The following is a 26,785-nucleotide window of genomic DNA, read 5'->3' on the forward strand; positions in this document are numbered from 1 at the left end:
AGGAGAAGGTCAAGATGGATAGCGGGCGTACAAAACACTGCACCTTGAGGACTGAAGACCAAGGTTCACATCTTGAGTCCTGTGTGTGCTTGGTTTGGGCAACAAAAAAACTTTTTTTTTTGTATTAAACCCTAACCACGTTAAAACTTAAAGGACGGGTTCAAAGTTTTTCAAGTCCGTCTTAAAACAATAGTCAGATGCCCAAATGAACATTGAAATAGGATTTTCTTGCCGAAATAAACACATTTGTGTAATCAGACTTTACTAGTTGTTAAATAGGTGAAAATTAATTGTAACCATATTTTACCCATATCTGACAGCGCACCCCATTGTTTACTATACTCACATGATAGCTGAGGTCAAGAGCTCTCTACAACAGTTGGTCCCATGTCTGTAGCCCCTTTTGTTATGAAGAGTTATTAAGGACACTTTCATGTTTTTGTGTTGAGAAATGTTAAAGATATCACAAAAAAAAACCTTAACATGGTGACAGTGACGGGTCCTCCAGTCAGCTAATTGCAAAGCTTCAAATTCTGGATTTCAAATTCAATTCATCCCTGGGGCTCTAAAATCTATGTTTTTATTGAAAGAGCATCATCAAACAGCTACATAAAATAACACAAATAACATAGCAGCTCAGATAACTACACAATGCAAAAACAGCCGTTCAAACAACATGCAAGTACATGGTTTCAAGGATATTAGCGTCCTTACCAACCACAGAAACGATAGAAAGCTTGAAAAAATATTTGTAATAACTGACAAACTAAACATCATATACATTCACTGAGCGAAGCTTATGAAAATAAAATGCACATTTCTCGCTAGAAATGTTATCAAAATACATTTTAATGCAGAAACTTTCTTAAAATATTGCATTTTCCACTGAGCATAGTCACATGATGTGGATGCAGGCTAGTAGAAAAAAATAGTCCAAAAAAATGTTGGCATCTCACTATTTTAGAGCCGTTATTGTGAAACTAATATGCTTTGCGCTGTGCGCTGAACAGGGAAACACTGTCCGAGGAAACACAAAGAGGGAATTTGATGCTAAAAAGCAGAGCTGTGCAGAGACGTTTAGACGGGCAGGTGCTCAAAGTTAAAAAGGAGCACGTGGACCAAGATTTTAAAACACTATACGCCAACATAACCTGGTGAATTATAGCAACCCACATTCAAACAGAATGTAACATGGAATCTTAGAACACACCACATTATATTGTTTCATTGTCCCCCATGTGATGAAATTGGAGGGAGACATTGTGTGTGTGTGTGTGTGTGCTCTGTTGGCACCTATTAAACATCACACAGCCAAAGGCAACATTCTCTGCAGGCTGGATGAGGCACACTGAGAGCTGAGAACCATAATGGCCACAGTATGGACTACAAACTGTAAGGACTGAGGTTTTTTCATTGTAAGGGTTAATGAATGGCAGCATCACCTCAAGGCTTCAAGTATTTTTGGCTGAAGGACTCAGTTCATAATGTTTGACTGAACAGCATATAAAACAACTTGCGTTCAAAAACAAACAAACCCAGAGTGGTGAAAAGGCTGCTCCTTTAAAAGACATGTAGCTCTTCAAATCCCATAATTACAAAGAAATTTGGTAGAACTACAAGGCATACAACAACTGGGATGGGAAGGGGAGAATCTCTAAAGACTATAAAATACGGCTAAAAATAATGAAGAGGCAGAGTTCAAAAGTAGTGCAAGAGACAGTTTGAGAAAACCACACAGCTATATAGTCTTGTCTTAAAAGAAACCACACAAGTTAGGTGCAAGCAGCACATGGCTGCCATTTCTTCATTTATTCTAATTTAGATCTTTGTTTCTGCAAAAGTAAGAAAACATTCTGAGATCTATATTTAATGGCTCCAAGCAACACAGTAGCATAATATGTATAAATCCTTGGACACCATTTGTTATATTTTAGATCATGTTTTGGCTGAAATACTTTATTGGATGTTGGATTTTTAAATTGATTCTTTAATATACACTTCCCCAACCAAAATGAGAACAAAATGAATTGTGATTATTTCCCACTGGATTTTTACTGATATATACAGGATTTTTCTGTTACTTCTACTTTTCCTTAAAAGAAGATGTTCTTCAAGGTTTTAAACAACAAGAAACATCCACTGAGCTGGGATGTGTCATTTTCACTTGTTTCCAAACATACTTTTTTATCAGGAATGGGAAAATAATAGAAATAGATTTAGGTTTTTTTGTTGGTGTCTCATGTATTTTGTGAAGGTACAGTTATTGAGGTCAACAGCCTTTTAACAGCTGAAGAAAACATTGTGTCACATCTTGCCTGGACTTTGGGTGTTTTTTGGTCTTATGTTGTGTTCTGTGGGGTCTCCTGGTTTTGCACGTCTGTTTAGTCCCTCGGTTCATAAGGGTTTTCTTGTATGATTTGGGTGGTGGGTTTTAGAGGACTGCATCATTAGTTTGTTGGGTTGTGTGCTTGGGTTTGTGTTTGTGGTTGGTTTTGGATGGGTTAGTGTAGATGGCATTGAGTTTGTTTTCTGGGTTTTTGTTCTGTTTCCCTTGTGTGTTCATGTACCCCTCCACACCTGCCCTGCATTTGGACTCGTTAGCCCTGCCCTGCTGTCTTCCCCACACCTGCCCTGTGTTAGCCTCGTCAGCCCTGCCCCACTCCCTGTGTGTCCTCCGCCAATCAGCTCCCTGTATGTTCATTCCCCTCTCGAGTTCTCCACCCATCTCCCCACCTGCACCTCATCTCCTTGTTAGTTCAGTTTCTTTAAGTTCTGGTTTTCTGTTCAGTCCTTGTTGGATCATTTTGTGTTGTTTCTTCTGCCAGTTCTGTTCAGCTCTGTTTGCCTGTCCATGACCATCCACAATTAAAGGAGTTTTTCATCATATCTGCATTCTGGCCTCTGCGTTTGGGTCCACTCCTGCTTCCCGAAGCAGGAGTGGACCCAAAGTCCAGGCAAGATGTGACAACATTGTGTCAATAGAGTCGTTGTATAGTGTTAGTACCTGTATTAACATAGATCAAGTCTAAACCGTACTCTTTAATTTCTTCCTTAAACTTTTTCTTTCAATCTTGAATCAGTTCTTTACTTCTCCTTGTTTTTCTTTCAACGTCATTACATCTTGCGATTCTTCCTCACTTCTGTCTCCTCTCTCCTGATTCCTTCACTCACTGAAAATATAAAAAGCCTTCCTTTAAAAAGTCTGACAGAGCATGAAGCAGAACTTGAACTTGTATAGTGTTCATTACAGCAGTTGTGGACAAACAACACAGTGAGAATGCATCAGCAGTCAAGCTATCCAAACTATCAAGTTACATTAACATAACTGTGAAGTAAAGCAGCAGCAGATGAACTGGACAGTTAAAACAACACTTATGTCAATTTAATAAACTTTAGCTCCACTGAAGAGTTTTTTAGCTAATTACTTTGTTGTCTCTTGTCAAACACATTATTATTTGATGCCGCACATGTCAGTTAATGTCATATATGATCCTCTGAACTCTGATTCGTCCGTCTGTCTCATGAAAGCGGCTCCAGTCTGCCTGCTGGCTTCAGCATGGACGATTCATTTCTTTTAACACCAGTGTAGCAGCAGCTGATGGTGGATTGTTGGTCGCACGTTGTTAACAGTAACAGCTGTCTCCGTGTCTCATACAAGGATACAATGTTCAAACAGAAAACAAAAAGAGCGCTCCTAGAAGATACGACAGATAGTGCAATAGGAAGTGAGTCTGAGCCACTAACAGCTGTAAAGGGATGGACAGTCTGCGTGAAACTAAACATAAAATACAAAAGGGCACGTTAGACATCAAGGGGCAAAGGACAGGTGCTCGGGCACCCTCAGCAACCCCACCGCTATACAGACTATAAATGTGTCAGATATCCACTTGATATGACTAACTCAGACTGCTGAAGCCTCATATAAGCTTCACATCAACTTTTAAATGACTGTGTGGACACACTGTGGATTTTGGCCTCCATCACTCACATTGAAAGCACAGTGTGCATATGGACAGTGAAAGAGGTTTTCACTGTCCATATGGACACTTGACTGTTGCTTTAGGACAGGCTTTTTTGTGAACCTATCCTTTAACCTTTAACCTTAAGTACTGCTAGCAAGCAAACATAACCATGAAAACATTTAATGATGTTCTATGAATAGATATATTACCATATCGGATATTTTGCTAAAAAATTTTTTTTGAAGTCTGTCTGATTTACATTTTCTCCTTATTTTGAGAGAGCTACATTTTCTTTCCTTCAAAATGTATTTGCCGTTGCTATTTAGAAGTATGTAAACATGATTCTAAAAGAAAGGCTTGATTTGGAACTAGTCTGACTGTCTTCAGGTCATTTTTGGATTAGGTCAGTTTTGATTCAGATCAAAAACTTTTATCTTTAAGATTGTGTGTAACCATTCATATTGTATTTCTACTCTATATGACTGCCTGAATGTGTATCCAAAAACCCAGGTAACTTCTTTACCATCAATGTCTGGCATCCATAAAGGTTTAATGTTATTGTTCATTTCACTTTATGTATCACTATTGACCATCATTCCTCAGTAAAAGTAAGATTTGTTGTAGTTAATTCCTGATATCAGGAAACCAAAATGCAACAACAAACAAAACAGGAGCACTCAGACAATCAGACTTATTTAGAAGAAAGGTGAAAAGTGAAGTTATGACCCAAACGGTTGTAAAACATTCATCACCATTCACTTCCTGCCTTACATTTGACTTTCTATCATTGCTGTATTGTTGTGTATGCACAGTTTTACTGCCTTATTACTGACTTTCAGCTTTAGCTGTCTTAAATGAGGGCCAACGCTATTAAAATATGACCCAAGCTGTAGTGAACCAAGTATAAAAAGTCATGTTACCTCAAGCTAATAAAGACCATCGAAAATTCAACTTCGCCTCATCTCTGTTGATCTGGAAAAGGTCATGTATGCCTCAGTTCTTTACTCTTGGATTATTGTAACTCCAACAGCTGTCACTGAAGGAGCTGCAGCCATTTTAACCAACATTATTAGACAGAAACAGAAAGTTACCAACGCTTTCCTGATAACTTTGCCATTGCTTATAATACCATGCTGCTAGTCCTTGAGGGTCTGCAAATTTTGGCCCCAAAGACCTTTTGAGCCTTTATAAGCCTGAGATTCTTGGAGAGCACCTTTCTAAATCCAGGCAAAAAACAAAGGTGACTTAATCGGCTTTTATCCTCAGCTTTAACTGCCAGCCTGAGGAGTTTCTTAAATCCTTCCTTTAAACATTATTTTCAATTCTTTTATGTCATTTTTGACCAAGTTAAATCTTTTGTGTTCAACAGTTGTGGATTTTAGCACATATAACAATAATTCCACTCTTATGGAGACACTGAGCATGTCAAAACTTTATTCTAGTGCTGACATAATTAGTTGATTAATAGATTAATTGAGTGCCAGAAAATAAGTCAACAACAATTATCAAACAAGTTTGATAATTGGATTATTGTAACTTCAACAGCTGTCACTGAAAAAGCTGCAGCCATTTTAACCAGCATTATACGACAGAAACATTTATCAAATTAGTTTGATAATTGTTGTTGTTAATCATCTTTTTAGGTCTGTTGTATATCACTGCAAACTGAATATATTTTTGTTTTGGACTATTGGAACAAGCAATTTGAATATATTATTGTGGGCTCTGGGAATTGGGATGGCATTTGTCTCTGTTTTCTGACATTTTCTTGACTAAACAATTAATTAGTCATAAAAAAAAAACATTCAACAGATTAAAGGGGATCTCCAATGATTTTACACATCAAAGTCAGTTTGAGTACTACTGCATGAAAGTTGCAGAATATAAAGCCTTTTATGTCTCCTGAGGGAGCTGTATGAAATCTGATATATTGCCTCAAGTGATGTCACTTGCATCAGCATCAGTTGGGGCTGAAGACTACAAGTTTGAAAATGAATAAAATCTGTGTGGAGTTAGAAAGGAGTGAGGTTACCAGACCTCGATAGGTCGCTCCTAACACATAACATAAGCATAACACACCCTAATCTGTACATTTGAGTTAATTTAGTCAGGCTCCATTGTAGGTAATAATCTTTGACAAAACATACTCATTTTAAACATGCAATTTTTACACACAACGTGAGATTAGATAGTAATATTAGATTAATTAATAACATGTCAGGATGCCTTCACAGCTGCGTCCAAGCCTCTACAGCAAAGTGCTACATTGCCATCATGACGTATATGTGGAAGTCTCTCTCTGGCATGAGAAAAAGGTGGATGTTATGTGTTAGCAGCTATTAGCCCATCCTCCCAGCTTTTCCTTTATGTCTTCTTTCAGCTATCCTCCCTCTTTACAGAGGACACCAATAAAGAAGGCACAATGCCCTCAGGAGGCTGCGATTCTTCCCTGACATGCTATCAGTCACACAAACACACACACACACACACACACACACACATAGACAAAGACCTACATGCATCTCTCTTGATTGGGGATGAGTCAGTTCTGAGGGCAGGATAAACAGCTCCTTTCATACAGCTTTCATTTCATTTCTGCTTTATCTGTAATGTTACACACGTACACACGTGCCTTATGAGATACACACACACACTCAGACACACAATGAGATCTGTATGCATGTTGCATTGCTTGTTTTCTCCATGCATGGACAGGTGGTTATGTAACTATAATTCTCTGTAAAAGGAGCAGAAATGAAATGAAATGATAGGAGGGGGGAAAAAGAAGTAAGCGAGGACCAGCCTCTCTGAGTGTACTTCAGCACCTCCCTGTGAGAATTCGACTCTTGTCATAGGTTGCTGGTGCCCTCTAGTGTTGCATCACAAACACTCATTCATTGACAAAGTGCATCTCCTTATCATCATCAGCTGCAGGCTTATATTAAGAGTGTATTACATTTATGACTGACTGTGGGAGACAATATCAGGCTTGTGCATGTGTGCACAAGTTCACAATCATTGATCGTTGTCATAAGAAGTGTGCTGTTTTGCACCTGTAACATCCAACAGTGATGTCATGGTGTACTGACACATAATGGAGTACACGGAAGCAAGGTGAGAAGTTAAACCTTCAAAGTCAGCAAAAACAAGATGTTCAGAAGGTGTTTTGAGAAGCTGGGTTCTGGGTTGAAGCAGTGATTTGTGGGATTATGAGTGAAGTTTAAATATGTCTCAACTTGTGTTGAAGATGTGCCTTTGAAAGCAGGCATGAACCACAAGCCTGGTAGAACCCAGATACAGTGCTGAAATGATGAAGTTGATAATCAAAAGAAATTTTTTAACAATTTTATAATCAATTAGGCTTTTTTTGTTGTGGTTGTTTTTGTAATTTTTTTTTTGTTTGTTGTTTGATATCATTTAAAACTGAATATCTTTGGGTTTTAAAGTGTTGGTCAGACAAAACAAGACATTTGATGACACCACCTTGTGCTGTGGGAAACTCTGACAGGCATTTTTCACCATTTTTGAGAGATTAATCATCGATGGAAAATTGCTATTGAAAACATGTTGTTAGTTGCATCCCTAACAGGCTTTTTCTAAAGCTTTTTAGTGGGTCTCCATAACCAGAAGATGATTTTATTAGCACAGACATGACCAGAATGCTTTATGACCCATTCACAGCCAGGCTAGCAGTCTGCAGGGAAATATACTCATTAATACTATAGAAATCACTATTATGCTTGTTGGAATAAAGCTCAGTTGTTATTTCGAAATGTGCAAAACTGCCAAATGTATAAAATACTGGGCTGGCTGTGAGAGTGTTTTGGTTGTTTCTATATATCACTATGTTGCAGCCATGTCATATATGGAAGACGTACCTATCAGCAGAGCTACACAGAGCAGAATAGCCATCAAGGCTCCAGTGCTGAGACCCACAGGCAGGAAGATGGCCTCGGCAGAGCAGGTGAGCAGCGAGCCTCCAGCCTCGCAGGAACACACTCGGATGGTGAGGGTAGCTGTGCTGCTCTGGGCGGGATAACCACTGTCTTCAACCAGAACAGGAAGAACATAGATGTCCTGCAGCCGTCGCTGGAAGCCTGAGCGCCGGGTCACTATGCCGGCGGTGTTGTCTGGAAAGCGACAGAAAATGGCATCACATCAATGACAATATACTAAATACATTCAGTGACTGGCTGCCATCATGCCAACATTTGAGAAACCTGATCAAACCTCAAATATTTTCCAACAAAATGCATACACAGAATGCTGAATGCAAGTAACAGAGACATAAATGAAGTCTTTTCACCTTCAAAAATACATTACAAATTGCATTGGAAGAAACTGAAGGACAAGGCTGGCATTATTCTATTTTTTTCTTACTGTTAACACACCCCATTAAAAGATCAACAGTTAGTGTTAGTCCATCCCATGGATGTATTATAAGAGTTGGATACAAGACTAAAAATGGCGCATATGCCAAAAACGTTTCTAACTTCTGAGTTTGCTTCTGCGTTGTGCAGCCCACTGAATATGCACAGTAGTGTTTCCCCCCGCCTGCGAGTTCCTGCTCGGCCCCTAGACTTTACATTGTGATGATGTTACGGATGTTTAAATTGCTTTTCTCGGCTTGAGGAAAATTTTATAAATGTAAAACCTCCATGGATCAAAAGTTCATAATAGAAAGAGTCATAATTGACATTGTTTGCAGTTTGAGGTGTCCTGTCAACAGTTTTACAGACGTCCCTTTTACAATGGTTGTCTATGGGGAAAATGCTTTTTTGGTCGCAGGGGGATTTTTCGCTGCAATACTGTGCGTGACCACTGGGAAAAATTGGCTATATGGGATATCACCTGCCTTGTCCTTTAAAATGAATTAATGCTACAGTAACACTGACTCTAAATGAAGATCCAGGAGTTAGACACATGTAGCATAAGACAGAAGTTTAAAAGGCATTTAGAACTAGAAAATGGGATCACCAAGAAGGAATGCCAATTCTAGCAAAATTCTTATACACTGTTTTAATGCAAAATAATTACCAGAAATTGCACAAAAAATACCACAAATTGCATCACAATATTTTTTAAATTTTATGTCAATGTAGGATTTTTATATAATAGTAGCATCATTTCATGGCATCAGGTTTTGTTTGTAGTAAAATGACTCTGGTCAAAACTGGTGCAGTTTGTGTGCTGCTTTCAGCCCATCCATCAGATCCATCATTCAGTGGATTGGTGTGCATTGCTGTCTGGCACTGTGGCTTTTTTGATACAACCAAAGTTGGAAATTGTAAAATGCTAGAGGCTTTAATCCTTATACAGTAGCAGGGAGCATAACATGTTAAACATCCTATGACAAGATGAAATGTTGCACATTCCAAAGAACAGCAGTCAGGTTTCAAATATATTTCCTGTTTGAGGGCATATATAGTTATACATATAGTTTTACATATGTGTTGACTTGTGCATGGGTTAGTCCATGTCCAAAAGATGCAGTTAAGCTCATGGACCATGGAAGCAATATGTCAGGATATCAGGAGCTGCTTCATGGCCCTGATCTGCCCCCTTGTGAATATACCTTTCAATCCTTCAAACACACAAAGTATGCATGACCTTTAACTGTGCTCAGGTTATTTCTCTTTTGTAGTGTGACTAGATGGATGGCAGTGTTGGCTGCTTTATTAGTCCAGTCCAGCAGTTTGCTCTAGACTGAAATATCTCAAAAAATATTGGATAAACTCACCAAGATGTTAATATGTTTTTGTTCAGAGTGAACTATTGGAAGTGTTGCCATAAAATTTTGGCATTTGCGTTCCCTGCAGATTGAATCTTATCGGTGATTCCCTGACTTTTCCTCTAGCATCAACACAAGGTTGACATTTTTAGTTCAGAGTGAAATTTCTGGATGAATTGACATGAAATTTGGTTCACACATTCATGTTCCCCTCAAGATGAATTGTAAAACATTAACTTGTCATCTAGTGCCATCATCTGGTAAAAATTTCATTTTGTCTAATACTTTGGTCTATGACCAAATACCTGCAAAACTAATGACATTCCAATTACTTTGTATTTTGTGCTAATTAGCAAATGTGAGCACAGCCTCACAGAGCTGCTAGCATGGTTGTAGACTGTTAGTATTGTTTGTTGGGTTTTTTTTCCCCCGAAGGACTTAAAAACATTCATTCCTGAAAAAAAGATAATTAAGCAAAATGCTGTCCTCCAAAATATCAGAGATGAAGCAGCGTATCAGAAACTGGTGTCTTTGAGTGTGATATAAAAGAGCTTCCTTCCTGTGGTACACTTCTTGTTACACAACACACAGGAGCCTGTATGATGTCTTTAATATTTTATACTGGAGCAAAATGAGGAACTGCACCTTATACAGAGAGCAAAATGTTTAAAAAGAAAAAGATGTTCCTTTCCCCCAAACTACAGCTTTAGACACTTTTTCAGCATGACGTGTGTGTGCGTGCATGTGTTTGTCAGAAAAGATCCATTCTCACCCAGCTGGATGGAGATGTAGCCTGACAAGGTAGAGACCATTAAGGCACCTTGTTCCTGTTACACACACACACACACACACACATACACACACACATATACACACACACACATACGCTCCAGTTCCCCTTGGTGGCTGCAGGCTTCTGTGTCTGTCTCAATCAGACGTGATGCTGACTGTACAGGTACGAACATACAAAAATATAACAGTGTTTGTTGGTGAGGTGTTGCAGGGGAAAGCAGGAAATGTCAGGGGAGGATATGTTGAAGCTGATCATCCCACAGCAACGGATGGACAGAGGCACACACTCTTCATTCAGTGAGGGGGGGGGGTGTAGGAGAAGTGTTTTCTTATTGCTAAAACAATAAGAACTTGTTAATGATGTAACCACTGAAAAATCAGCATTATTTCTCTGTGTGTAGGTATGTTCTAGAAATGTGTGACTTAATGGATGCATATGTAAGAAGACCCACCCAGGGTTTGAGCTTATTTGTGCATATTAACATTAAATGCTCATTAAACATTGAACAACAACATTAAACATGTATCTGGAGATGACAGGGAAGAATGTATCTCATCACAGGGAAGAATGTATCTCATCTGGACCATTTTCCTCATGTGTTCTTTTTCCCTAGTTCCGTAGAGTTAAACTGCATTTGAAGGACAACCCTGTCACCAGAAAGACTGCTGATATTGAAAGATTCTGCAAAACATCAGATTATTTTCAAATCAAATCAAATCAATCAAACAGAGCACACACAACTTCAAGCACTGGAACTGAACCATTATATTTAAATTGTGGACAAAAACTGTCCAATATTAAAATATTTCTAAATACATTAAGACACTGCATTAAAACAGAATGAAGCAATAAGTCCAAATTCATGGTGGTCGTTCACCAATGAAGTAAATCAGTGTGTATATATATGTATAGACAGAGAGAGAGAGCTAGAGAGAGAGACACTTTATATTGTCTCTAGCAGCATGTTAAGAATGAGAACTGACACGGTGCTCACTCAGGTAATTATTCGAAAATGATGATGATTTTTATCGGTTGGTTTTGTCTGTTAAGAATAGCATCTTTATATTGCTTCAAAAATGTCTTTGCATGAGCATTATAATGATGTTAGGTGATGATGTTAATCCAGTCTCCCACTAATGTCTGATTAAAGGCTCTGCTGATACAGTGGAAACCACTTATAATGATCACTTCCATCCAGGTCAAATTGATCACTATAAGCGGATGATTATTACAACCGATTTTTTTTCTTTTTCATCATTTTTCATGCAGATTACCATCTAATTGACATTTGTATATTTATTACATGAATATAAAGTAATGAAACGGACAGCTTTGCCATTTACTGAATTTTATTGACTGTTTCAAAATACAGAACAGCTGTTTAAACGATTGTTGTTTCACTGCTGCATCTCGTTGGCTCGTTTTTGGCTGTTTGCCATAAGCTTCAAGGAGACTATGTTTTTCATTGAGAAAAAATGACTTTTCCTTTTCTTTTTACCGTCATGATTTCAATGTGCATGCAGCACCAGCCTCTCAGCCCGAAGCAGACGGGTTGTGCATTGTGTGTTGAGGCTGCGGGGGTGAGGGCCGCAGGGGCGCCGCAGCGAGAAAGTTGAACCAGAATCAACTTTTGGAGAAACGCAACCTGTAACGCTGTACAACCCTGACATGAGGGGAGACTAAAACATTACTAGGAAGAGGGGAGGACATTTCTCTTTCTTTGATAATGTTAATAATGTTCCATATGTTTTCATGTATAAAAAGACACAAAATTAACACTGTAAGCAGACTACTTGATTACTATAAGCAAATTATTTAAGCAGCATTTGTACAGGAATGATTCTGTCCCACGCTTTTTGATCCATATAAGTGGTTGATCACTGTAACCGTGATCACTATAAGCAGTTTCCATGTTAGTCTGGTAGGTTGTGCTACTTTGTGATGGAGACACAAAACATGTCATTTTCAATGGCTTTGTTGTCATCACTAATGATTTCTTATTCACTTCAGTCTAAGCTAAGTCAAAAGCTAACTTTATTCTGTGTATTTGAGAAAAAACACAATTTCAATCAGCATCAATCTTTTATTTAATCTTTTCATTTCTTTTATTTGTTAGCAAAAAGTCATGTAAGACTGAGACTCTACAACCATGCTAGCAGCTCTAAAGGCTGTTTTTTGTGTGTTAGCTAAATGCTAACACCAGCATGCTAACATGCACACAGTGATAATGTTAATAGCCTTTCTCATTATAAAGTGTGCAAATTTTGAACCCGCATTCTCGAGTGAGCTCAGGAATCCAACCACCTCATCATCACCAGCTCAGCTGGGCTCAGAAGACTCAACTTCAATGTTTTCACTCTGAAACCAAATATTATCACCTCTGATTATTATTATTATTATTATTATTATTATTATTATTATTATTATTATTATTATTATTATTATTATTATTATTATCACACACTAACAATAGAAATGCTGTTAAAAATGAATATTAATAATCAGCACTGTGATGATAGGAGCCAAGACAGAAGGCAGGCAAATGGTCAAATACTGTGGTAAACTCAGAAAACTGACTGTAACATTATAGCCAGAAGAGAGAGGACAGAGAACTGTGTCAACCACCAGGACTGGGCAGTATTTGTTACCATGGTGATCCCAAAGTTCGCCTGTTAACCCACTGATCTAATTTAGTGAGACAGGATAAATTATTACTGCACACATCAAGGCTCAGCAGCCGACACATGCTTTGATGGGACAATGATGAAATAAATACTTAAAAATTCAAAAACATCCGTCTCACTCACACCCCGTCCCCTTTCTTACTTCCAAAATCTCGAACAGTGAAGTTTCTGTTGCGGAGCTCTTTGGGGGACTTAAAGAAGAACCTCTGGCCAACAGGAGGAAGGTCTTTGTCCACAGCACTGACCGTCTGGATCACCTGGTAAGGGACCGAACAGAGAACCTGCTTAGTGCATGTAATCAGCGAACAGCAACAGAACCGACAGATGTATCATTACAAACAGTTAGAATGTATGCTTGAGAAAAAAAGTTGCTGGCTTAAACCTGCAGAGCAGAACTTTTGTCTCCCCCTTCAGGCAGTGAGAGTAAATAGTTATATAGTCAAGTTAGCGGAGGGCTAAACTGGAAGTTAGTTAGCTTGGCTGACAGAAGTCTCTGGTGTGCATGCTCTATGGGCTCCCTTCAGCTCTGGCAAACCAATCAATGCTGACGTAAAACGCAACACTACAGGAGTGCCAGCATGGGAATGTCGCCACAGGCACCAGATTTTTAAAACTGTATACTGTGACATACAGAGACATTGGCCTGGCAGTGATAGGCTTAATCAGCATTGTTAACTCATTTGGCAAGGACGTTCATTTATGTATAAAAGTCTCACACTCTAGCTTTAAGTTGTGACTAAAAAGCTGCTAGTTCAAATCCCTTATGGCTTGGAAAATGTCAGGAAGGAAAGTTAAAGAGTAACATTTTCCCTTCCTCACTACTCTGGTGGTGGCATTGAGCGAGACACTGACTCTCCCAGGCTGCATAGTAGCCACTAGTAGAAGACTGTGATGGTACTGTGCAGCCTGACTTTCTTTAAATCCAATTCAAAAACATATCATTCTCCACTCTTTTGACTGAACTTTAAGCAGTCATCATTATCCATCTCACATCCACATTTAATATGTATATCAGACTTCATTTACCTAATGTTTTTGTGCATTATGTTGGACAATTTGAATTGTCTCAGTCAATGAAATGTGCCATTAGCTTGACTTGCCTTCTAAATCCACCAGCTGGCTGAACAGGAAGTTCCATCTCTGACTGACATGTTTTAGAGTCATCTTTTTGGGTACAAAAAGTACACTGTAGTGTCAGATATGTAGACTACACAGTTGGGGAATCTCACAACGGAGAGTTTGGAATAAGAAAAATCATCTTTTATGATTGTATTGGAAAGAAAAATAGAATGTGTCCATTTGCTTTGTTAGTATATTGTAAGATGAAATGCTATCACAGACCATTCAGATAATTCAGACTGACTGATTCCCAACATTTTAAGACTATGTTGATCATAAAACCCATCTAGCTTCTTGGAGTTGTGGGATGATCATAAAGACTATTTACTTGTGTATTTAAAAATGTCCTGTCCAGTAATTATATATTCATTTATATATTTTAATATATACTATATGTTTATTTTATAGTCATATCCTTTTAATAACCACATTTAAAGGACCTTTATCGCAAATCTTTTTTTCTTATGTATGAAAAATAAAAACCTCAAGTATCAATAATGGTATTGGCCTCAAAAATATATTGAAAAGAAAAATCATAAATAAGAGCTTTGTGCATGAAAGTGGTATCTGATGCAACATCACTGACAATCTTATTGGAGCTGTAACAATACTCAATTGATCAATTAGTCAATCCACAGAAAATTAATCACCAGCAATTCTGATAATTGATTTTTCAAGAAGAAATTTTCAAATTCTCTGATTCCAGCTTCTTGAATGTGAATAATTTCTGGTTTCTTTAGTTCTCTATGACAGTAAACTGAATATCGTTGGATTGTGGACAAAACAAGACGTTTTAGAATGTCAACTTGGGCTTTGGGAAACACTGTTTAACAGTTTTAACCATTTTCTGACATTTTATAGACCAAACAACTAATTAATTCATCAAGACAATAACTGATTAATCAATAATTAAGGCAATCATTAGTTGCAACCTCAAATATAAATTATAAAATCACCTTAACACAATAACATAAACATTAAAAAAAACATAAACATAAAAACATGAAACATAAAATCTATAAATGGTGTTGCAGAGATGGTTAATTTCAGGAGAAGGTAAACCATAAGTGGGAAAATATTTTTCTAATCTTTCAATCTTTTTTTCAGTTATTGGTTTCATACTATGTAAGAGCATTGCATGCACCAAAGAAAAAAAATGGAGGGCTTATCTGGAAGTTATGACTTCCCTTTCTCAATTAGGATTTACTAGCATATAATTACCAGAAAAGTCCCATAATTACAAGAATTATTAGACTACATAATTATGAATAAATCATAATTATGAGAAACAATCCTCTTCTGTCATCTCAAATAATGAGATGACAGAGGAAAGATGGATTTAATTTGCTTTTCACTATTATTAGTATTAGTATTAGTATTAGTATTAGTATTAGTATTAGTATTAGTATTAGTATTGGTATTAGTATTGGTATTAGTATTAGTATTAGTATTAGTTGTAGTAGTAGTAGTAGTAGTATGTCAACATTGCGCAGGCCTCTAAACTAGTACCAGATGCTTCATGGATACACAGTCATACATCTGAAATGTATCCAAGCTGACTTTCATTGTATTCTGACCTGAACAGGAACTTCAGTTGTATTGTCACTGTAAACATTTTTATCATAGCTTAACATGTAATTTATTTTGATGGTGCCCCCATAGTATTGGGAAAAGGCTGCACATTTGAATAGTTATTACCAAAAATTGTGGCGCTATATATTTAGATATTGGATCTGAATATTTTGACTTGAAAACGGGTATGTGTTCTAAAGACTGACTGTGCACTAAAACCTCACCTGACAACATTTAGTTGACACTTGTCCATTCCATTAACATACATTGGGGAGCAAAATATTAGGAACATTTTTTCAATATAATGCACTCCAGTACACCACCAGCACCCACTACAACCTCAAGAATAAATATAAAGTAGAATTATCACCTTTCTGACAATGTCAACCAAAACTGAAAATTTATAAACTTTGTAAAAGTAGAGCTGTTGTATTGGATTGCATTATATTGCACAGGTGTTCCTAATAAAGTGGCCGGAGAGTGTAGATCAGCTGATGTGAATGTGAAGCAGATACAGCTCAGTTTACCTGTCCGATTCTGGAGTTTTCACAGACGAAGGTGTCTGAAGGAAATGCCAGCTCAGGAGGGAACTCATTCACATCCAGCACGTTGACTGTCACTGACACTTTGGTGGACAGCAGAGGGTTGTCTGTAAGGGTTAACATGAAGACATGAATGATTATACACTCAGTGACATCGCCCAATGTGTTTATCAAACATACTGACAGTCTGTCAGTGTGACATCAGCAGAGATGATGGCTACAGTGTACGCAATGGGAACTATGTTGCATAAAAGCCCCTGAAAACTAAGTTTCATCTAACCATGCAAACTATAGACATCAGAGGTCACTGTAGCTGTAACCATGGTAACTATATACATCAGAGGTTCCTGTAGCTGTAAAGGGTAACTTAACAGCAGGCTGAAAATCAGTCTTTCATTGCCCTCACTAATAAAATGACTGATAAAATGACTAAAATGTGACTTAACATACATTTTAGTCAAAATTAGGTGTCACAATGAACACTCATTTGGGACATGATGCCTTTACATATTATTACTATGAAATAAATGAAACACCAAAGAATACAAGGAATAGACCTCTCTGTATGAACCCCTTTATAAACTGCATAAATCACACAAAGTCATCAAGATGTTTGCCTTCAGTTGAAGACATTTCATAAACTGAAATCCATAGTTGGAAAAAAAAGCTGCTGTTCTTCCAGCACAAATGGAGCTGAAGATGTCAGACTGTGTGGCAATGGCAGATGGGAAAAAAGAAAGTTTGTATTCTTCAGTGAAACCAATAATTGGTCTGTCCTTTTAGTCAAAATATCTGAACAACTACTGGACTGATTTCCTTTACTATCATTTTGTTTCCTGCACTGAAACTGTTTCACATTGTTATTTTAGTAGACATGGTAAATATTACATCCCACCCACTAATTATTTTTTTGTCGCCTGATGGGTCAACAGTGTTTTTCAATTTTCTTTCCATCAGGCAACAAGTAATAATTAAATCTGTCAACACTTTTAATCTTTTTACCATTGGTTTCTCCTGAAGTGTTTTTACCTGACAGTTCTTTTATCTTGTCTCATCCTGTTGTTTTAATTTAATTTAATCTTACTTTTTATTTTCTGTGTTTTTATTGTTTTATCATAAATGCCATTATTCTCTGCATTTAAGTTAAGCACTTTGTGTTGTATTTTATGCATGAATTATATAAATTAAGTTTATTATTATCATTGAGGACACTGAAGTCATGTACTTGGTTATTTTTTCAAGATTTTTGTTGGTTTTAGCAACCTGGGGAAATTTACATTCTACGATTAACAACATACTGTATGGGTGAGTCTCTGAAACAACTAAAATTAAATGTTGTCAATATATTTTCTGAAAATATAATTAGTTTGACAGAAAATATCTTAACTCATGGTCCACTTACTAACTTTTTCAGACCTTTCAAAAGCATCCCCTGGTTTACATCAGTGGACAAGTTTGCTCATCACACTCCAGACATGTCTATAAAATACTCCAGTTTGAGTAATCATTTGTGTCTAATGTTGTATTGCCACACAAAAAAGTTCAGTTATCTTGTTAAAATCCTTAAAATGACTACTACTGTAAAGTCCATTCTCAGTGTTTGTGCACTGGAGGCTTTTCCACATCACACTTGTGTAAGTTGAATATTGGACAAACTAGTTTTGATGTCACAAATCATGCTCTCATAGACAGGCCTTCAACTCAGATTTAAGGCGAGCACGGCAGATGAATGTGAAAACAAACTCTGCACATACATCAATCTGCAAAGTGAAGAGAACAACATCCAACTGAAGAATCAAGAAGGAAAACACATTTTTGCTTGAAGGGGAGACCCTAGTGTTTGACAGGGAAGTTGGAAAACATGGACTCATGACTTTAGTATTTGTCTAGCTTTTCTGGCTACAGCTGTGAAATGTGTGATTGTCAAATATGAACTTCAAATTTACCAACAGACAGATAAAAGACAGATAAATGCACTCAAACACTAAGATGTACAAGAGTATTTATTACAAGTGTCAAGAAAAGAATTTTCTTTTAGGAACTTTTAGATGACCTGAGCTAAAAGTAGTTTACTCACTTCTTATCAAAATTACGTTTGATAAACAAACAAAAAGTACAGTTCCTAATCTGACATCTTATGTCATATTAAAGTGAGGCTGCTGTTTTGTCTCAATGTATCACCAGTTTTGACCACTAGATGGAGTCGGATACTCACCAAACGTTTACATAATCCCCAGCTGTGTGTCTTTTCTTTACCCTAATCTCAGGCACCTGTCAGATAATCCTTTCCAATCATTTCGGATCATCCTACTATTTAACAGGCGAAATCTTGTTTTTCACTTTATAAATGACTGTGACAGAGTTAGAGGATTTATATTGTTGCTCTATCTAATGAGGAGACTTGGCAGATTTGTGACGGCAGCCCTTTGCCTCCTCAAGAAGCTTACAGGAGGAAATCATATGGTGCACAGACAGTCTGCATGGCTTAAGCTGCTTGCTCAAATGTGCTAAATTTAGTTTCCACCACAGTAAATACAGCTGCAGCTGCACTCCAACCAAACGTGTGGAGAGAGGGGAACAGTGACAGGATTCAAATAGTTGCAATGGTTTGTCATTACAGGTTTTTAACTATATGTATGGATATGTACAGACGGGTGACAAATTAAAGGAAAAACCAACATAAAGTGTCTTAGTAAGGTGTTGGGTCACCATGGGTTGTCAGAACAGCTTTAATACACCTTGGCATTGATTCTACAAGTCTCTGAACTCTTCTGGAGGGATGAACACCATTCTTCAAAAAGATATTCCCTCATCTGGTGTTTTGATGATGGTGGTGGAGAGCGCTGTCTAACACGTCAGTCCAAAATCTCCCATAGGTGTCTCAACTGGGTTGAGATCTGGTGATTGTGAAGGTCATAGCATATGATTCATATCATTTTCATACTCATCAAACCATTCAGTGACCCCTCATGCCCTGTGAATTGGGGCATTGTCATCCTGGAAGAGACCACTCCCATCAGGATAGAAATGTTTCATCATAGGATAAAGGTGATCACTCAGAACAACTATGTATTGATTTGCAGTGGCCCTTCCCTCTAAGGGGACCCAAATCATGCCAGCAAAATGCCTCCCACAGCATAACAGAGCCACCAGATCCCCTCACTGTAGGGGTCAAGCATTAAGACCTGGACCGGTTTCCCCTTTAATTTGTCACCCGTATGTTTGTATGAATTATCTACCTGTTTTTAATCAACGCTGTTCAGTGCACAAATTGTTAAACTGTGTATTCACTTCAGATATTGAGTTTTACTGCATTTACTACAAATTACATTTACTTTATATCACCACCATTGGTGAATCTACCATTCCAGAGCACCACTGGTCCAATCCAGTGCTGTGAACATCAAGTCAACATTAGCTTTAGACCCAAGTTCCACCTGTGACCTGTATCTGGACATGTTTTCTCAACAATGACATCTAAATTATATATTCCACATTCCACAGTTATACTACTTATAAAATAATGCAGACTTGATGCAAGTTTCAAGAGTGTGATCATTGATTGATGCACCTTGTGGAAACCAGTGGCTACCTGTAATGGTAAGAAAAACACATTTGTGAAACTCTATCTGGAATTTTAAAATGATCAGGAAAGCATGATTCATATCCCGGGACCAAACTGCCAACCCTGCAGTTAATGGATGACCTATCCTTGACGTGAGTTAAGGAACCTTACAACCTTACAAACACACTAATGTGGTCCTTTAATATTTCCAAATCAAAGTTACATGTTGAATATATTTAAGTGAGATGACAGAACTGGCTCCAGGTTACAAATGCTCTTTAATTCAGCAAGGAGCAGCAGCTCTGTGAATGATAATAGAAACAACAAATCCTCAGACTGTGAGACATTAATATACACCAAATTACTGGATTAAAAGTGATCTAACTGCACAAATAAGGAGAGCAAACCACAGTAACTATATAATTGAACATTTACATAATCAGAAGTATGTGAAAGGAGGGCTAGGGCATGTAGGTCCAGAATTTCAGACTTAAGCTCATTTTGGGAAGTGTGTCTAAAAGGGACATATACTGCACATTTAAAGGTCCACATTTTTTTTTTTTTGGGGGGGGGGGGGGGCTCTACTGGAATATCTTTGATTTATAGTTAAAAAAAACTTCTTATTTAACTCTTGTTCAGCTGCTGTCTGACACAAGCTGTTTTAGATCCTGTTTATTTCATAATAATAATAATAAGAAGAAGAAGAAGAAGAAGAAGAATGAACAACTTCATTTATATAGCACAATTCATGCATAAAATGCAACACAAAGCGCTTAACTTGAAAGCAGAGCAGACCTAAGGTCCCTCTTCCTGATGAGCCCACTCTGCTCTGATTGGTTAGCCCAGTGGTTCTCAAATGGGGGTTCATATACCTAGAGGGTACATTGGAGTGCTGCAGGGGGTACATGATGTACATGGGTACATGTTAATTTAAAAAAATATCAGTCATTCATAATTGAGTGTGTGTGAAGAAGGAACATCCTGAACTGGGAAAGAAAGCTTCGGAGCAGCTATTACCCTTTGGATCCATATATTTGTGTGAGGCCTCCTTTTCTGCAATAACTGATCAAAACAAAGCAAATAAACAGACTGTGCCTGGAAAAGAGTTTGATCACTGCAGGTGCCTCCCTGCCCCTGAGAATGACAAAGATCCTCAGTGAAGCATAGGCCCAAGTTTCTCACTAAATTGTAAGTGTAACTTATCAAATAGACGCAGTTCAATGCAACTACAATGCCACCAAATTACTCTTAGTGTTATTGCATGATGACAGAAAATTGGTTTGGTATGAATCTAGTGATGGATTCTAAACAATTGAAATGTAGCATTGAAGTGTTTTTCAGTTGCAAGGTTGTTGTTTAATAAATCAATCAGACACTGATGGTGCTGTATTGTACCTCTTTATATAGGCATTTTTTATACCAAAAATGTTTCATGCTGGTTAGGGTGTCCTTGGCTGATAAAATATTTGAAAGGGAATACATTATTGAAAAAAGTTTGAGAACCACTGGGTTAGCCCCCGGAAGCTGCCAAGCTCAGCCAACTTCTGACGGCTACATAAGCAAACAGTAGTAGTAGGATTTCACTTCTTTTGCTTGTTTTTTACTTGAGATGGAAACTTTTCAAATACATCCGCATGTTTGAGCAGAAATCTGATCTGAAATATGAGAGAAGACAACATGAGCAACAAATGGAAAAACCTTAGCAACAATCTTAACAACCAAGGCTACGGAATGGACAGATGTTGTAGGCATGTGCGACGAGACGACATCAGCATGGGGTGAAAAGTATTTGCTTTTACTGCTTTTACGCTTTCTAAGTTTGGAGGTGATATTCTGTAGAACTAGAACATTACTGATAAATGCTGTAATACTGAGCTGCTGTACATATCATAGAGACTTTTTCCTATCATTTTGACCAATGATGGGTCAGCCACTTCCTTCAGGCCCCTACATTTCTTGGGAAATTCCCAGATCTCCACACCCTCCTGCAGATCTACCTCTCATTCCTCATTAGCCACAACCCGTATATATACCTGCCAAGTGGCAACTGCCATGATATTGAGGCTGAAGCCTGAGTGCAATGCCACAAATGGCCACTAGATGCTCCAACTGACTCCTATTCATAATTTCAACTTCTCTCTAGATATACAAAGTCGATCATTTTTTTCAACATGTCATTAGGGCCCTGTAATAAGTGTGGTAAGTAAATAAGGTCATTTAGGAAATTATTGCTCCATCAATAAGATTTGAAGACTTATAGTAGCTTTGATGTCAATGTGTGTGGGTGTTTATTGACAGCTGTGATTGACAGTTGGCTCACCCGCTGCTTTCCTCAGCTCCGGGACTCACACTGAGTTCCATGTTCCTTGTAAGCTAACATAGTTGGGTCTGAAGTAGCAGGGCGTGTGACCAGAGGATCAAAGGCAACACCACGTACTCCTTATTTGGAAGCTCCTGGTTCCATATGGAAAAGACTGCACTAAACATAATCAATAACTCTGGGCAAACCAACAGGTGACGTCACACCTCGCTACATTCATCTTTATATATACACTCCATGATATCTGCCCACTATCATGTGCTCTCTGGCAGATCACTCATGTTGCCTTGGTTGTCACTGTACCTTAGCTATCCTGCCTGCTGCTTGTTACATGTGTTTGGACCTGCTGCCTGTTTGTGACCTGCTGCCAGCCTTGTCTGACTACTATTTAATGTTGCTGCATTTAAGCCTGAGCACTAACCATCACCTCCAAGTCTGTACTCAAACCCTGACAGGCTCATTGGTGTGTTTTTAATCATTTTTGGACAGTAACATGGCTCTACTGTACAGAGGAAGAAGATATATCAGGCTTTGGATACACACACAATACTTGTTAGTAGATCAATTAATTGTTGGTATGCGCCTGCACTTCCCATAAATTAACTAACTAGTAACTATGGGACTTTAAATTTAGCTGCTATTCTTCATAATGTGTGATTGTTTGAAGTAGTGTCTGTGAGTGTGTCTGATGATTGTTTTGTGATTGTGATGTGAATAAACTGTGTAATTGTGATCATGCGTATATGTAACCTGTTCTTAGGTCTCTCTTACAAAGAGATCTTGATCTCAATGAGATTTTCTGAATAAATAAAAGTAAAGCTTAATAAATAAAATTGTCCACATCTGTCCAACTGTCCCCAGTTTTTAATACAAGCCCAAACTGAGATATGTGGTTTACTATTCATACTGAGAAATCAGTTGTGTCTTCTGTGGCTCTGTAGAAGCTTTGTTGAGTCTCCAGTGATATCATCTGAATGACTGTGAAAGGTAAATCAGGGGATCTCTACTATTTGTGTGTATTAGGGATGTGCAGAGAGCCCAGTATTTGTATTTGTATCTGTATTTGTTGAGGCAGCAAAATTATTTGTATATGTATTTGTATTTGAATAAAGTGGAAAGAGGCTTAAAAATCCTGTTTTTGTATTTATTACGCTTTTAATTTTAGAAAATTAAAGTGTTACAATAAGCGTTCATGAATAAACTACCTTACGAAGGAGGTCCCCACACCAGGTCTCGAACTGGAGTCTCCCAGATCATAGACGACTGCACTGACTACTGACCTAAAACTTTACTCATCGACTCATTGCAGACAGACCTCTACCTATTTATACACCCATAACACAGAGACAGTGCACCATGTAACATATAGAAGAACTTCAGAGATGATTCTTGCTTTGCACTTTTCATTTATTGCCTATTTTTTACAACCTAACTTTGTGGAGAGGAGAAGGGGAACAACACGTTATGGAGACCCCTGATAGATGTAACAGTGGAGCAGAGGAGAGAGACTGAGATAACGATGTAACCGACCTGCGAATTGGTATTTAACATGTTTTTTTTTCTTCCCAAAAACAAATAATTTTTAAAATATTTGTATGAAACAAATATTCATATAAAACCCACTATTTGCGCTTTGCCGAATAATGTATTTGTATTCAGGCACATCCCTAGTGTGTATGTATGTATTTGTAAAAAAACAAACACAAGACAATCAGTTCTGGGCTGTGTATGCTTTGTTATAGATGCAGGATGTTCTTGCTGTGGAATACTTACTGACTTTGGTTGCCACCACAGTGATATTGTGCTGAACAGCTGCTTCTCTGTCCAGGTATTCATTAGTGGAAATGGTTCCCTCCACGGTGTCAATGTCAAAACAGCTGTCAGCCTCTGTCTGCCATTCCAATGAATACCTGCAAAGAAAAGAGTCCACATGAGATGGAAACAAGTTACAGTGGTATCATCAAAGGACCCAGATATGTAAAATGCACTCACTTAATCTGTACAGCACAGCACTGATGTAGCAAAGCAGTGACTACACATCCTGTAGTCTGTGTAGACAACCAACAACAATCTCACCATGAGGTCCATTTGTAGTAGCTGTTTTGGAGCTTTTGTATCACATGATCTTCGTCAGAAAATTCTAAGTCGTCATGGAATTGTAGAAGTTTTATTTGCCTATCTTGTTCTTGATCAAAAGCTCAAGAACAGCTACTAATTGGACAGTGTGGTGAGATTCTTTTGTCATATGCTCTGTCCAATGTCAAGAATGAACTTTCAATCGGGTTCAGTATGAAGGTTTGGTTTGGTCTGTGTACTGATTCACAGAATAATCGCAACCATAGTAATTGCATAATTTTACTTTAACAGGTGTGTTTGTAAAAGGAAGTGATTATAGTAACACAGAGATTCTGTGATTTTCAGCTCAGATACCGGAGCATGTTTAAATACAACCAATCACAGCAGAGCTATGGGACTATTCTTTTTATATCTACACATATGTGTTGTTAAATTATTGACAGGATGGTCACATCTGTCCACTTACAAAGATACTTCACAGCAGCACAAGTTAAATCCACGCTCATAAGAGCAGAATAATTGAGCTGGTGGGAAAATGAACTCATTTTGCATTATTCAAGGCCACATCTAAAATTCCCAACCCTACAGGACTGGAAATTAAAAGATGGCCTCCTGGACTGTAATCAGTACCTTCTGAGAGGTTATTTTATAAAGCAAGGAGTAATTATTGTTAAATATTAAAACTAAAACCACAAATCTTAATAAAACAATGTTCATGTTCTTTTGCATATTTTGACAATGCTTAGATGCAAACCAGGGTGTTAATATTGTTGCCACAGACTTGTTGGTTTTACCTGACGGCGCTGCTGCTGGCGTCCAGGTCGTGAGCCGTCACAGAGCCTATGATGGTTCCCGGAGGAGTGTCCTCATACACGTCCATAGAGTAGGAGGGTCTGGTGAAGACGGGAGGCTCGTCCACATCTAGAACATTCACCTTGACTGTAGCTGAGTCCTTAAAGGGCCCCAGGTGTAGGAAACGAGGATCCAGCTGTGCATTTGATGCTTCGACCTTGAAGATGTATGACTTCTTGGTTTCATAGTCGAGAGTCTGCAGAAACACAATGATAAAGAAATTCTGTGACATGGAGGAATGAAATGGAAGAACATGTGCAGTAATTACATCCTAAATGCATTCTGAATATCTGAAAACTCTAAACTATGTAAGCCTGTGAATGACTGTTTAAAATGACAGTTTGCTCTAGGTCAGTGGTTCTCAAATGGGGGTACATGTACCTCTAGGGGTACATTGGAGTACTGAAGAGGGTACGTGAGATTTTTTTAAAATGTTAATTTAAAAAATATCAGTCATGCATAATTCCTAAAATAATTATAATATAATAAGTTCAATAAAAATGTAAATGTAAGTTTGATAAACCACACTTTATATACAATATTCCTATTTTCAATGCAGTTGTTTCCCAAAGCAACAAATGCAATCACGTTCACAATGACGTTTGTTCACTGTGAGCGGGAAGCTAGTTTTGATTTGACAGACGAAAATCAAGAAAATGGATTTGTGGTTAAAACATAGCAACAATACAACTGAAAACAAGGAGAAAGAGGTGAAAAAGAAAGAAAAAACAGAGCCAACAAAATAATTTTTTAAGAGAAAACTTTCTGACATCAGAAAGTCAAGAAAGATCCCAAGACATCCCAAGAAAGATGCAAAAAGTCTTCACACAACATCAGCCAAAGCACTCGAGACTTCTTATGCAGCGTCTTTGCTCGTAGCTAAAGCCATTCACCATAGCTGGAGGCCCACTACTTCCAGCCACTGCTGTGTTGAATGAGACTATGCTGGACAAAAACGCAGTGGATAAATTAAAAACTGTGCCTTTGTCAAATGACACTGTTTGCTGCAGAATAGATACGATGGGAACATACATTGTTAATCAAGTTGTCGGAAAACTCCAGCTTGATCAATCCACAGATGTCAGTGGAAAGGCACAGCTTATTAATTTCGTGAGATACATTGATACTGACGACATTTGTGAACATATACTTTTCTGCAAGAGTTTGGAGGAGAAAAACAACCAGAAAGGACATGTTTAATGTTGTTAATGCGTTCTTCTGTGAAAACGGTCAAAACTGGAAATCCTGCACCAGTCTCAGTACTGACGCAGCTCTTCGAAATGAAATTATTAATAAATTAATTAATTAATTAAGTGCAGTGGACTCACTGTGTCATACGTAGGGAATCACTGGCGTACAAGAAAATGAGTCCTGTGTTGCATGGTGTTTTGAACGACAGCTCCAAAGTAATAAACTTCATTAAGCCAGAGCCACTTAATGCGCAACTGTTTCACCGCCTCTGTGAAAACAATGGAGCTGAACACACACAACTGCTATTCCACACAGAAGTGTGCTGGCTCTCTCGAGGGAGAATATTGAACAGGCTGTTAGAAATACGATGTGAAGTGT

At 37.9% G+C, this 26,785-nt stretch overlaps 1 protein-coding gene across 2 annotated transcripts in view; it reads right to left on the minus strand.

Annotated features, from left to right (window-relative positions):
• Positions 1-26,785, minus strand: part of LOC137193594 (cadherin-12-like) — a 130,335-nt gene that overhangs the window by 14,955 nt on the left and 88,595 nt on the right. For both annotated transcript variants that reach the window (XM_067604823.1, XM_067604824.1), the window contains exons 9-13: positions 25,159-25,412; positions 24,062-24,198; positions 16,389-16,510; positions 13,313-13,427; positions 7,841-8,092 (exon numbers count right to left, since the gene is read on the minus strand). In XM_067604823.1, the coding sequence (XP_067460924.1) occupies positions 7,841-8,092; positions 13,313-13,427; positions 16,389-16,510; positions 24,062-24,198; positions 25,159-25,412 (880 nt within the window). The remainder of the gene's footprint in view (positions 1-7,840; positions 8,093-13,312; positions 13,428-16,388; positions 16,511-24,061; positions 24,199-25,158; positions 25,413-26,785) is intronic.

Source organism: Thunnus thynnus, chromosome 12 (genome assembly GCF_963924715.1).
Source record: "Thunnus thynnus chromosome 12, fThuThy2.1, whole genome shotgun sequence".
Classification (NCBI taxonomy): Eukaryota; Metazoa; Chordata; class Actinopteri; order Scombriformes; family Scombridae; genus Thunnus; species Thunnus thynnus.